Below are 13,556 nucleotides of genomic sequence, written 5' to 3' on the forward strand. Positions count from 1 at the left end.
CAGTAATGGTGAGTGTTCCCACCTCTGCTCTTTGTAACTTAACGCGATCTTTCCGTTTTCGTGTTTTGGACATGATTTAGGAGTCCATCTTTGCAGTAACGATTCACCGCAAAATAAAGCTACCGGAAATGTGCAACCCTACATCCGGTCTTAAAACAGGAAGTTAGCATTTTCTCGTGCACAGGGTCTATATCAGGACAGTCAGGGCATGTGTAATACTGGGGTTAGTGCAATATAATTGATGTGTTTCCGTTATTGTTCTCTATATTGTCCTCTGTTGTCCACTCTTCTTGTCATTGTTTGTTCTAATATAATGTGATCACTGTTTTTGTCCTTGTCACATGACCTGTAAATATTGTCTCTGTATGTTTTTACTAACTTGTGTTTAACACCAACCTGCCAGAGGGTCTGCAGATGGAAATTAGCCCAAGGCTGTAATCTGGCATATTTACATTTGTCATTAATATGTATTGCCCCTCTTTCTAAATAAAATAAAATAATAAATAAATAATCAGATTTCTTCACTCAGATGAACATTTGGGGCTCAAAACTGCAATTAACTTAACTTAGTAGCTGCCCACTTTAGTCACCTTAGTGCTTCTAGTCTCTCTTATACTCAGTTGACTGTCAGCTCTTCACTTCTCTCGTGTGCCCAGCTCAGCCTCCACTCTCCTGCAGCAGCCTTCACCTGCCTGCTCTCACTCTGCCTCCACCATCAGTCTGCGTTTCTATCTGCCTGCCCACAAGCACAGATCGTCCACTCTTGCCTCGCCAACTTAACCATCCCACCCACACCCGACTCCACGATCACTCGAAACGGAGTCTTTCCTGACTCAGTGCCATGGTAAGGTCTGTTTGTCTGTTTGTGGAGTCTAAAAACTCACCAAACACCAAACCAGACTGAACTGTTGAAGAAGGGAAAAATGATCGATTCAAACACACAATACATGTGTACTTCTCACATCAGAAAAGATCATGTATAGTGTAATTATGCCAACAGTCTTGCTAAGTGCAGGCGGTGGAGTACAAATTAAGAAGAAGTCTAATCACACCACAAAATCATAACAATACTGAGATGTGCGGCTTTAGAACTAAAGAAGGAGATTAAGAGTATGAGTATTAGAAAAATAACCATGTTTTGCAAATTTTTATGTTGAAACATCTACTGAGGTTAGATAGTATCATCCCAAGACAAGTTAAAAGAGAGCTGCTGGAAGTGAAAGAGGTCCCATGCTGCGAACAGAGGGATGGATGGAAGGAGGACCCAGCTGAGGATGGGAGGCGTGCTGGGATCAGCGGAGAGAGAGATGGAGAGGAAAGCCTTTTAAAACAAAAAGAGATGCCAAGCTGTGATAAGGTTTGGCTTTAAACTGAGAACTGATGCTATCGGTACAGTAAAGTGTAAGTCAGTGATTTCTCAGAGACTTCTCTGAATTCCTGCAGTAGTTTCACACTGAAAATGAAAAACCTCTAATCTCTGACTGAGAACTTTAAATAATAAACTTCACCATAACAAACAGCTCTGTCACCCTCCGTAAACTTCACTTCAAACATGAGACGCAGACGATCAATTACCACCACTGTCCCCTGCTTCACCTCTGTGACTCCTCATCTGCCTTCGCTCGCACATCTTTTCATCTTCCATCCACCCGAGACACAAACAACAGCCAGCTACTGTCCCTCTCTGCATTTCAGTCTTTGGGTTAAACCTTATTCTCTTGTCAGCAACACATTTTTTCTCAAATGTCAGAAAATTTCTACTTAAGATTTAAACAAATACAAGTATAAATACAAAAGTCTTTGAATAGTTTCAATTTTACTGTCAGGCTACAAGAAAAAACAACAACAACAACAACAAAAGCTGTAACTATAAGAAATAAGAGAAGTTAACAGTTTACACTGATGCTGTTCATGAAGTGTTAAAAATCAAAGAGAATCCGGGTTTATAACACATCTAATAACATGCAACACATTCATAAGAAAATACAGAGACGGTGAAAGAAAGCAAGAGAAAAAGAGACATGAGGTGCAGTCTGGACACTCCCACGCTGTTTGCTTTCATCGACCACATGAAGGATCGGCTCACATTTGGAATATTTCAAGAGAAAATTCACCTGCTGTCACTCGTATGAGAGTGACAGGTAAACAAGCAAATATATGAACAAATATGAAGCGAAGGATTGTTACCTGCTCCGCTGCAGAGTCCAGAGGCCTCACTGACACATCGGCACTCCACTGTCTGCCTGCCTGATCCTGTTCAGGACACCCGCACGCACACGCACACGCACACACACACACACACACACACACACACACACACACACACACACACACACACATATATGAACAGACAGCCACCATATTTCATCTTCTCTATTATTTGTTGTTTAACCCTCAAAATCAAACTTCTGATAACTCAGACATCATTTTCTTTCTGTTATTGTATTCTTGTAGATCTGGATAAGAATAGAAAAGTAAACATACACACACACACACACACACACACACGCACACACACTTTAATTAAGATGTTCTGAGGTTTCGAGGAGGTGGGAACTAAAATATTCAGAATGTGCAAGATGGCACGAAGCTTTTAGCCGCCACACTCAACTTTAAATATTTCATTATAACCTCATTTGAATTTCTCTGAAAAAAGAGAAAAAACTAAGAAGCACAAACTGGATTTTTTTTTGCATTTACACTGGTTAATCAAATCTAATCTATGTAAATATTTTCAGTGATTGCACCATTGGGTTCAAATTGTGTTCACTGGGCTTTGATGTGAAGGGTCACACTCAACAGGGTTTAAGCTGAAACGGCAGCTTAACCTGATTACAAATCAAATGTCTGCACGACAAACGTAAGCGCCCTCTGAGCAGTGATCCAAGGTGAAGCTCACCTCATCTGCGAGCAATCGATGGTGCCACTGTGAGGCCGCACAAGGACAAAAATGTTGCAGGGTGAGAACCGAGGCCTTGAGTCTACAAACTAATTACAGCTATGCACTAACAATTACACCTGAGACAGGAATCACGCTACACTGAACTCTACAGTGATACACGTGACAACAGAGCAACATGAACAAAGCCACAGTGACATTACAAATGAGTTTGTATTTAGATTGAAAGGATGTGTTAAAAGTCCTCCAAAGCAACTAAAACCACAAACATGATCACGAGGTTAAGTTCTGTGACTGAAAAGGGCTGAGGTGAACCCTCAGAGAGAGCTCGCAGCTGTCACTCAAAGTGGTCACAACCACAGTCACGCACATTTTGAACCTTAATCCGATTTAAACTGGTAAGTTACTGGTAATTTGCACAATAAAATCATGTCCAACACAGTTTTGTAGCAGCCTACAAACAAGCTTACTGCTGTAAAAGTGATAGAAGATAGAGCTGCGTGGGCACCGACTCACTTTTATAACCAGCTTCAAGTGACCGACTCAATGTATTGTTCACATGTGCCATCTGGACCGTGTGTGGTTTATGACCTTCTGGTGGTATTAGATGAAAGTCACCAATCACACCAATCAATAGAAATAAAGCATATTGTGCTGATTTGTTCTACATTTTGCCAGAAAACCATTTTATACTCAGGTTTAAGCCATGAAAATTGTCTTTTTCATAAAAAAATAAATAAATAGTATTTAATGTGTGCCAGTCAGAATGATGATTTAAGATCCAGTCAAACACACAGGCCCAGTTTAGCTCAGTGCGTTGAGCAGGCGACCACGTGCCGTACGCCTAAGAGCATTCGGCCCACGGCCCTTTGCCGTATGCCTTCTCCTGTCTCTCTCTCTCCCTCTGCTTTCCTGTCATTTCTTCACTGTATCTGTCAATAAAAGTAAAAAAAAAAAGCCAAAAACAACTATGCCAATTTTTTGGTGACGATACAGGTGGATTCAAAGCCTGATATCGCAATTAAAGCAGAGCCATGCTGCAGCTGTAGCTCCTTTTAAGTGACCGTCACCACTAACCCAGTGAGAACTGGAGCCCATCCTGACCAGTACTGTAAGAAATGTCACACTGCAACTCTTTAAAGGGAAATCAGACTTTTTGAAATCATAAAGCATTTAGATTGGCTTTGTAACACGTAAGGTTGTGTAATGAGTATTCCCTGTCCAGTTGGAGAGGCAACATCTACAGTCTGAAGCCGCTGACAGTGAACTGAACTACATCACGCAATACTTGCTAAATCAATCGATGTGTGAGATGATCGGGAGCACTGCAGCAGACGTGTTATTCATCTGACATAATACAAGATCACATCATGTGCTCACTGAACCTGTCGCATAATTAAACACAGATACAGTGAAAGGTAATGAAGCATCAGATAGATCCATTACACATGCTGACCTTAATGACTTTGAGGTAATCTGTGTAATCAGACTAACACGTACAGATACCTCCCTGACACACACACACACACACACACACACACACACACACACACACACACACACACACACACACACACACACACACACACACACACACACAGTAAAATAAGACAGATATTAATAGCATTCAAATACAGCATCTTCAACAAGAAGAAACCCCAGTCACTAACCTGCTCTGCAGTATTAATATAAACCTATTGAAACCCACTGGTGTATGGAATAGATTCATTAAGCATGTGTCAAAATTAATGAGTAAAAAATGAATTTCTAAAACAGTAAAAAGAGTGTCTTTGTGTCTTTGCTCAAAATGATTGAAACTGATAAAGACAGTTCACCGTCTCAGCATACTTTGTTAAATGTGTGCATACAGACACACATAGCTACAGTTACTTTGTAACACTGCCTCACAGAAAAGGTCATTCTCATGGTCTCAGGTTTCTGTGATGCAATAAATGGAGATTAATGAAGTAAAACATATTCACGCTGTAGCTTTGTGGGGGAGAAAAACAGTCTTGATGAGAAAAAACCTTCTTCAAACTCCAAATAATTCAGAAAACTTTCAGCGGTACTGTGAAATGTGAAAAAATGTCCAAATACAGACCTCCTCTTTTATCTTTCTTTAACCTCTTTTAATTCTTAACCTGCACCGGTTAAGTCCTCAAAAACCGAGAAGACTACACCAGGTCCTTCATCACTCTGTTACATTGAAGAAGGTGTGTTTTTATCACCCAGGTGACAAAGCCTGACAGGTGCACCTGCTATCAGTGCCGTGCACATCATCATCGCAGCTTTAGTTTCTGAGGAAAAAAGCTTGAACCAAATGTAGATGGCACACACACACACACACACACACACACACACACACACACACACACACACACACACACACACACACAGTGTTTCATGCAGTCACCTGTCACAAGGTAACTCCTCTGACAGCTACTTCACAGACTTTCTATAACTTTGCTCAAACTATAATCTAAAGACATGAGGTGTTTTAGTGATTAGCTGTTGGAGGTCAGAGCAGTTTTGGTACCCAGGTCAGACTCTCAGGAGCTCCTATCACTCACATATACACGTTCAGCTGTTGTGTTGGCTTTTATGTCTCAAACACAGGGGTTATTAAGGACATGTGCAGCAGTCAGCCTACTGGGAAGACATTTCAGCAAGAAGTAACTTATCACTATGCACTTCTTCACTTTTGTTCCATCCCGACAGTCCTCATCAGCGTCATTTCCATCTCAGTAGGCAGCTGTTTTTGGCAAAAAAGGCTCTGTTTAATGCACTGTAGACTACTTATCCAGCACCAGGCAGCTGACAAAGTTAGCAGCCAGGTGACGAACACAGCGGAGCATTAAGCAGCTATGGAGCCCGATCTTCCCCTCAGGAGCTTTTTTAATTAATCAGACAACCGAGCACGTGAATATGAAAGAAACAAAGTGACAAAGTTGCTGCGTGTCTGCTTGCTGCTTCTGATCATTTTTTTAAAACTCATCTGAAACCAACACAGGTGGAAAACTTGTCAGGTGAAGAAGGTGGTAAAGACATGAACACGGTGGGAGAGCCTGGGACACATGTTACAGCTCATCCAACAGCTGTTTGGTCAGCTAAGAATCAGTGCTTACATCTGACGTTTTCAAACCAATCACTGTTTGCCTTCACGCAGTTCAGCTTTTGTCCTCTCCTCAAGCGACATCGTATTAACAAACCAAACAAGCTTTTTTGGAAAGCACCAACAACAATGCTAACTGTTTTAACCATTTAAGATAAATATATCAAACAGTTTCATTAAGCTGTGGTTATCAACCATATTAGCTTTGCTAATATTATCGGTGCATAGAGAAAAAACTGAACCATCTTGAGCTCAGGACGTGACAAAAAGGGCTCGCTTCAGGTAAAGTTGCAAATAAACGCAACAGGTCTCCTGTAAGGTTATCATAACACTGCTGTAAAACCTAAGCTTTGGAAATTCACCACTACACCTACAGTGGACTCAGTATGCATGTATAAAAAGATCCTCCAACTGCTACCAAGTCAAAAGTTCATCTTCACCTGTCTCCTGTCGCTCCTCTTGTTTCCCTCATCCACTAAGATCCTGCTGTCGTGGAGCTCAGACTCCTCCCCAAGGAAGACCTCCTGCAGCTCTCCCCACTGAAAGGCACAGTCTGTCAGCTGTCGCCTCTGCTGCAGGCAACAACAAAGAGAACTGTTTTAATCAACCTAACAAACCTAAGTATTAAACAAACATTAAGACTTTATGCTGACATTGTTCCCTGCAGTAAAACTACATAAAGTCACAACCGTCGCAGTTTAAAGACTCGATATGAGGAAGGTGAAAGAGGAAGTTAAGCACACACAATAAAATATCATATTCGCTCTTAACATTTTATTATTAATGTGTCAATGCTGAGTGAATCCTATGGAAACCACAGTAAATACAGCACTTACATCCTCTAACTTTTGCCGTTGCTCTTGCTGCTGCTGGATCCTCCTCTGTCTGTCAGCCAGGATCTGCTGCTTGTATCGCTCCTGTTCTTCCAGCTGCTGCCTCTGCTGCTGCAACGCCTGGATGTCAAATACAACATGACCACAGTTTAAATACAACTATGAAAACCGATTCATGTTTGACTTCATCCACCGTTGAGCGGCGTGCCGTCTAACCCTGAGCTAACTGCTAAATGTGAAATAGTTCAGTAAAATAATCTGCTGTTCATAATAAATGTATCACATGTAATTCTCTGCATCTTACTAAAATTTACATGCATGTGGACAAAACTGCACGGAACAAAACAAACTACCTGTTGTCCCCGCTGACCTCCACCACCTCCTCCGCGCCCTACATCTCTGCCGCCTTCGTGATCTTCTGTCTGCAGTCGAAGGAACTCCCGTCTCAGCGTCCATTCGCCGGGAACATTCACTATGGAGCTGATGGAGAGAGACACGTGAGCGGCATTAAGTCAAGTGCGAGTGACGTGCTCGAGTTAACGTGAGGACGAAGGGAAAGTGGTCACAGGAACAAAAACACACACATTAATCTCACTCTAGGAGCGAGTGCTCTGTGCGCGGCACCATCTGCTATTTGACATCCAGGGACAGCAACATCTGTCCGTGGACTTATAATAAAGCATAACCTGTAGTGATTCAGTACCAATGTATATAATGATCACTTAAGACCTAATAACAATTTAAAAAATCATTGTTTACATGTTTATATGGCAGACGCATGATGTGTGCTCGACAGCTTGTTGCTTAGCGTGATTATTACTTCACAAAGGATCATGCAGTAACTGAGTCCCACTTTAATTTCTGGTGAATAATATCTTGCCTGGCGTGACAAAGCTTTACCTGGGTTCTCCTTCCTCTTCTGTGACCTCATCATCCTCTTCCTCACTGCCACTGTATTCATACTCTGGGCCCTCTGAGAGAGTAAAAAGGAGAGAGAAGAGAGAAAGAGAGGCGTGGATACAGTAAAATGTTACTATGCAGCACCCAACATGGTGATATTTAAATACACGTACTCCTTTTCCCACATGGACACTGGTACTGATACTTCACACTTTTTCAGAGTCAAACCCAAAATGATGGCAATGAAAAATAAGCTGAGACACAATCTCACCTTTAGGCAAACAGCTGATCTCGCAGAACATTTTGTTCTGTTTACAGAAGCGCACAGACGCACATCTGTATGAATATCTCCAGTTTAAGTCACCTGGCACATAATTTAATGGGTACTGAACCTCGTGAAACTTTTTCTTCTCTTTGGTAATTGTGGGTGTTTAAATAAATTGCTGTAGTAATAATCTGCCCGTTTGTGCTGCGAGTGGTACACCATTTCTCCTTTTTGCCTTGCAGCACCGATGCTCTCGTTCTCTTTTTCTACAGATTATTCTTCTTTTTATGATTCCAGAACTGAAACTCCAAAATAAAACAGTTTCTTTTCTCTACGTCGAGCGAGTGCATTACTTTCACTTTTGCTTCTTCTTTGTCTTTCCTTTCACTGACATTTCAAATAACTTGATGCACAAACAGCCACTGTATGACGTCCGTCACCAGGCCTTCATGCATCTGGCCCCAGATGCAGAGAAAGTGAAGACTCTCTGACGAGTCCATCTTCGCACCATCCACACGCTGCACTGCACGCTCTACTGTAAAGTGACGCGTTAGAAATGCGATGCGCTCACGGGTGGCGTCTTGGGTGAACGCTTCTGATGTGTCAGCACCGCGGTGGGAATTCTCATCTGTGTTTCTGGCTTTGTGAGCAAGCCGCTATTTCATTAAAATTTCCTCCATGCCCTACCCTCTTCCCCCTTCATCGTCTGCTGCCAGTAGCAATTTTGTCATTATCAAAGCCACACAAAAGTCTAGTGTGGGCAAAGTTATTCAGCAAAAAATGAAAGAGCCTTCTTTTGTGGAAGCCTAAAGGAGCAGAGTTTTATGCTGTAGTAGATTTCAGGACAGCAGTGCTCCCCCACCTAAAAGGTGTCGCTCGTTTCCACATACACCTTTTATCAAGGGAGACACGGCAACACAATGCATGCAAGCATGTGTTAGCACAGGTAGGAAATGTTTAAAAATGCGACTATCCCAGTGTAATTTATTTTTAACCAGGACCGCCTTCACGAACACTGTGTCCACTGCACTAAAATAAATCACTCTTCCAAGGGGGTACATGAAGATGGGTCCAGTCAGCTTCCTATAACAACATTTGGCCACCATATGGTGTGATAGGAGCTTGGGGTAAGTTGAACATCAACTTGACACACCATATGTTGCCATTAAGAAGCCAAAAAGGTAACGCAACACAGGTGGATTTGCTCGAAGCAGAAAAGAAGGAGGAAGACTGACAAAACTGACTTTCGTTAACCAACAGGGTAAAAGCATATTTTATATGGTGGTGATGTCATGCTTGAAGGGCTCATTTATGACTTTGTGAGCCAAAGGAGCTGAAAGACACGGGAAGGACTGGAGGGGATGGCCTAGTTTTTCCTGACTGAAAAGTGGAACTTTAATCATTTCTTTTTGGAGTGACTCATCTTCCAAAACACAGACATCTTTGTCCAAACTACACTCTTGGGTATGATGAATGACACATCCGTTTTTGCATCACATCCGGACGTACTGATTTTCTTTTTTTTCTTGCAGAACTTGCAAAGTTTTTTTTTCTTCACAGTAATACTACCAAAATTTCATTACTGTGGAGGGGCACAGGGGAACAGAAACACACACTAAATCACAAATATGGCCTTATACACACTGCATACACACAGAGCGCATACAGCAGAAAGCCTACCAGTCATTAGAGTGTTGTTATAAGCCAACAGAAGATTAGAACCAGATGGTGATTCGTTTCCTCCTTACTTCCCCTCAGCGTCTCTCTCTCTCTCTCTCACTTTTCCAAATGAAGAAAAATAAAGCTAATAGACATTATGAGGATTACTTACACTGTCTGAATACTGACATGAGAACAAAGCGAAGAGACGAGTCATAAATATCTCCGTCCTGACTGTTTTTCTCACTGTCTGACTGCACATTTTGGCATCAGTGATTCAGCACATGCAGCTCATCCAGAGTAAGAGGAGGATAAATTACATTCACATTATACGTCTCACAGCTTGCTTCCTCGTGTTACACATTCCTAATTTGTTGTTCTTTTGTCTGTTTCTATGCCTTTTGTTCCCTTCGTCCTCACTTCATTCGTCCATCTTTGTGAGCGAGACATTGTTATAAAAGAATGCAGCAGAAAAAGGAAAGCAAAGGTCAGCCCGAGACTTCCCTTCGGCCTGACCTAACATTCTCCCGCTGCTGCGCTCTCCTCGTCTGCCTCGCCGGCGCTGTTAGCATCAGAATATGTTTTCATAAGCTTTGACAAAATGAATGAAGATACAACAAAGCAGAATATATGCAAAAGTACCAAATGGCAACCAAATGAAACATTTCCATAAACAGCAGGCAAGAAATGAGGCAAAATGCTGTGTTTGTCTGCGCAGCCTGAGCGAAACAGCTGCTGCTGCCGTGAGAGCAGCTGGTCCACTCTCAGCTCAAGTGTGCGGCATTATCCACCACGACTGGGCTCAAAGCCAGAAGATACAGTCAATTTTTAAAACATGGTGATAAATTCAATCTGACATTTTACTTTGAAAAACCCCTGACACTTAGACACAACTGAAAGGATTTTCAGATTCTAACAGTGTAGTGCAGATATGACAGCCTTTGTTTTACGTGGAATTAAACTGTGAACCCCGTAGAGAAGCGGTGTCAAACCCAAGGCACAGGGGCCACAAGTGGTCCAGCAAAGACTCTGATCTGGCTCGCTGGATGACTTTGGAAAATGTGAAGCAGCCTATAAGCAGAAAAATACCCCTAGCTTCTGTCACTGTAAACCGCCCTGTATACAGACAGCAGGAAAACAGCCAATAGCCTGTTTATGGTTTAAATTTACTGCGTTTATTTGCCCTGACCTTTCTCTCGCTTCTTCCTGGTTCGGTCCAGATGATCTTTAAGCATGATGCGAACTTGTCTCTCGTTAGCCAGGTCTTTGATGAAGGCGTGTCTCAGTAGGACATCTGTGGTGGGTCGATGTAGATGGTTCTTGATCAGGCAACTATCAACGAACGACAAGAAACGCTTCGACCTGCAGACAAAATACAGACAAATGTGAAAGCATTACAAGCAGGTTTAACAACAAACACACTAACGTAACAAAGTATCACTTAACTTCCTCCACATTTCTGTGAATACACTAAATTCTCTAAACCGAATCACTAATTTAAAGACTAATTTTTTCAAAATCCACTTTTTTTTTTGCTATATCATGTTGTTGATGATAGATTTTTTGTTTGACATTTGATACATTGGGCGCTTTTGGCAACTTTTTATTAGCAACAATGTTAATTTTAGACAAAAAAAAAAGAAAAAAAATATATAATAAGCAAATATAATAAAAATGGCATTATAGGGTTAAAAACAGCAACAAATTGTAGTTCCAACCATAAAACTCAACAAATCAGAAGAGAAGACAACGTGAACCAATATAAACAGCATTAAATAAATATCTAATTCACTGAACTGCATAACACTCAACATAATTCTTAAATAAGTATTTCCACTCACCCACAGTATAAAAGCTAGAATCACCTCTCCCAGCACTACTCTACCGAGGAAAAGCAAATCCAAAATAACGAGCCCAACTTTTATGATGATATCTACCTGCAGAAGCACTCTACAACCAGTGACATGCGCCGTGTGTAAAGTCATAGAAAACTGGGAAGGAAAATGTGGGGCTGCTTTATTTTTCTGCCTCAAGGGGGCCTGGAGCGAAATGGGAAAGCAGTTCCCCCCAAATCATTGACGCTATTAAAAGCACCAATAGAAAGCATTTTTCAGATGACATTAATACTGAATGAAAGACAGCATGAGAGTTCCACCATGAGTTCAACAAGTGCCTATCAATTATCCACGGAAAAGATGGAGGAAGAAAGGAAAGAGGCTGATAATCAAACCCTAAATAGGATTAAATCAAGAACACACACCCACTAGTGGGTTTTTAATCTGGACGACTGGACTTCTTTAAAAAACAAAAACAAAAAAACAACTTTATTTATCTTGATATATCTAGACATGCCCATTAGTTTGAACCTTTTCTTCTCAAGACGAGAGTGCTGGAAGATCTTTTATCAGATGCATGAAACCCACAACAAAGACCCCTGAGAGGCCCTGTTTTTAGAAGAGAAATCCCAAACACTGCTGTTTGCATCCTGCTGCATGTGTGTGTGTGTGTGTGTTTAGGGCTTACCATTTCTTTGACTTAAGTTTTGGTGGAGGGTTTCGAGGAATCAGAAACAGCGCTCTCATTGGATGCATGTCACACAGAGCTATGGAGGGTACAGGGAGAGAGCAGTAGAGTCACAGGTGTGGAAAAAAGAGAAAGAAAAATAAATGAACAAATGAGAAGGGAAATACATACGATGTAGTGTAAAACACTGTGTGTAGATGTGTTTTTAACTTACGGGGGGCTCCTTCTGCCATCTCTAGGGCCGTGATGCCTAAAGACCAGAGGTCACTCTAAAAACAAGACAGGCGGGTAAAAGGTTAAAGTGTAGCTAATAACTCTGGATACCATTTTAAAACGACTGTATGTAATTAGTAAAAGCGGTGTAGTGCATAGAGGTCTGGGAATCTCAGAAACAGTTTCCAGAGTTCACGCCAAAATTTCACAAACAGATCTGCAGATTTCTTTCAATCATGGGTGTGAAATCTGATCAATATAAGATTTCTTCAAAAACAGTCTCAGGACGTTTCTGTGAAATACGATAAAATTAATCAGTCACTCAGTAAACTCAAACTTTATTGTGAAGATTTTGGATGAGGTTTATGTCATAAAAAAAGAACACAGCAAAAAGATTTTGGACTGTGTTTGAAAGATGTTGTCACTCTGGTGAATTTCTTATATTTATGGAAGCTGTCGGTTGAATGTTTATGCAGACTTGTTTCTGAGTGCTGCTTTGAGATCTGGGCTGTTTCTCAGCCCACATCTGACAGGCAGGAGAAGCGAGCACTACACGACTTTACGTCACAGAAGTTGGCGTCGATGGAATTAAATCATGGTCGACGTGATTTGCAAGCCATCTTACAGACAATGAACTTCTTGCATGTGGTGATATGTGTTGAACTGGCTCTATATTGTGAATCAACACGTGTTGGTTAGTGACAGACATTACAGATGAAAACGCAAGATAAAGTCTGACTAAGAATGATTTTTTCGGTGTTTCAGAACAATAAAGTGTCAGGCTGTCAGGACCAAAGACCAAACACAGCCATGGCAGACTAACAGGGTTCAACAGTGTCAGCTGGAAAACATGAGGAAGGCAGCGCGACGGCACCTGAAGATAAAGAAACTGTAGCAATAACATAAAATCAGATTATGAAACGCACTTCATCCAGAACCACGTGTTCCTCAGCAGCCAGTCAAACTGAGGATGACAACCGGACTTTTTGTCCCAACAACCTGATCCTGGCTGTCAACACAACGTTGTTTTAGCTAACAGGACTAAAGCAAACCTGTGACCTCCAAGTGAGTTTTGCCTAACACAGCAACAAACAGCTTAAAGTGCTTTACTGACACCCTCACGTAAAATAGAGTTAATGAAACATAAACTCA

At 41.5% G+C, this 13,556-nt stretch overlaps 1 protein-coding gene across 6 annotated transcripts in view; it reads right to left on the minus strand.

The window, feature by feature from the left end:
• Positions 1–13,556, minus strand: part of LOC134646166 (misshapen-like kinase 1) — a 57,749-nt gene that overhangs the window by 26,030 nt on the left and 18,163 nt on the right. For 4 of the 6 annotated variants that reach the window (XM_063499953.1, XM_063499942.1, XM_063499932.1 and 1 more), the window contains exons 8-15: positions 12,406–12,460; positions 12,192–12,270; positions 10,858–11,030; positions 7,745–7,817; positions 7,198–7,324; positions 6,848–6,964; positions 6,452–6,583; positions 2,188–2,253 (exon numbers count right to left, since the gene is read on the minus strand). In XM_063499953.1, the coding sequence (XP_063356023.1) occupies positions 2,188–2,253; positions 6,452–6,583; positions 6,848–6,964; positions 7,198–7,324; positions 7,745–7,817; positions 10,858–11,030; positions 12,192–12,270; positions 12,406–12,460 (822 nt within the window). Of the gene's footprint in view, positions 1–471; positions 1,322–2,187; positions 2,254–6,451; positions 6,584–6,847; positions 6,965–7,197; positions 7,325–7,744; positions 7,818–10,857; positions 11,031–12,191; positions 12,271–12,405; positions 12,461–13,556 lie in introns of those variants that run through there. The other 2 variants (XM_063499961.1, XM_063499923.1) reach the window with 2 other exon arrangements.

Source organism: Pelmatolapia mariae, linkage group LG2, assembly GCF_036321145.2.
Source record: "Pelmatolapia mariae isolate MD_Pm_ZW linkage group LG2, Pm_UMD_F_2, whole genome shotgun sequence".
NCBI classification, from domain to species: Eukaryota; Metazoa; Chordata; class Actinopteri; order Cichliformes; family Cichlidae; genus Pelmatolapia; species Pelmatolapia mariae.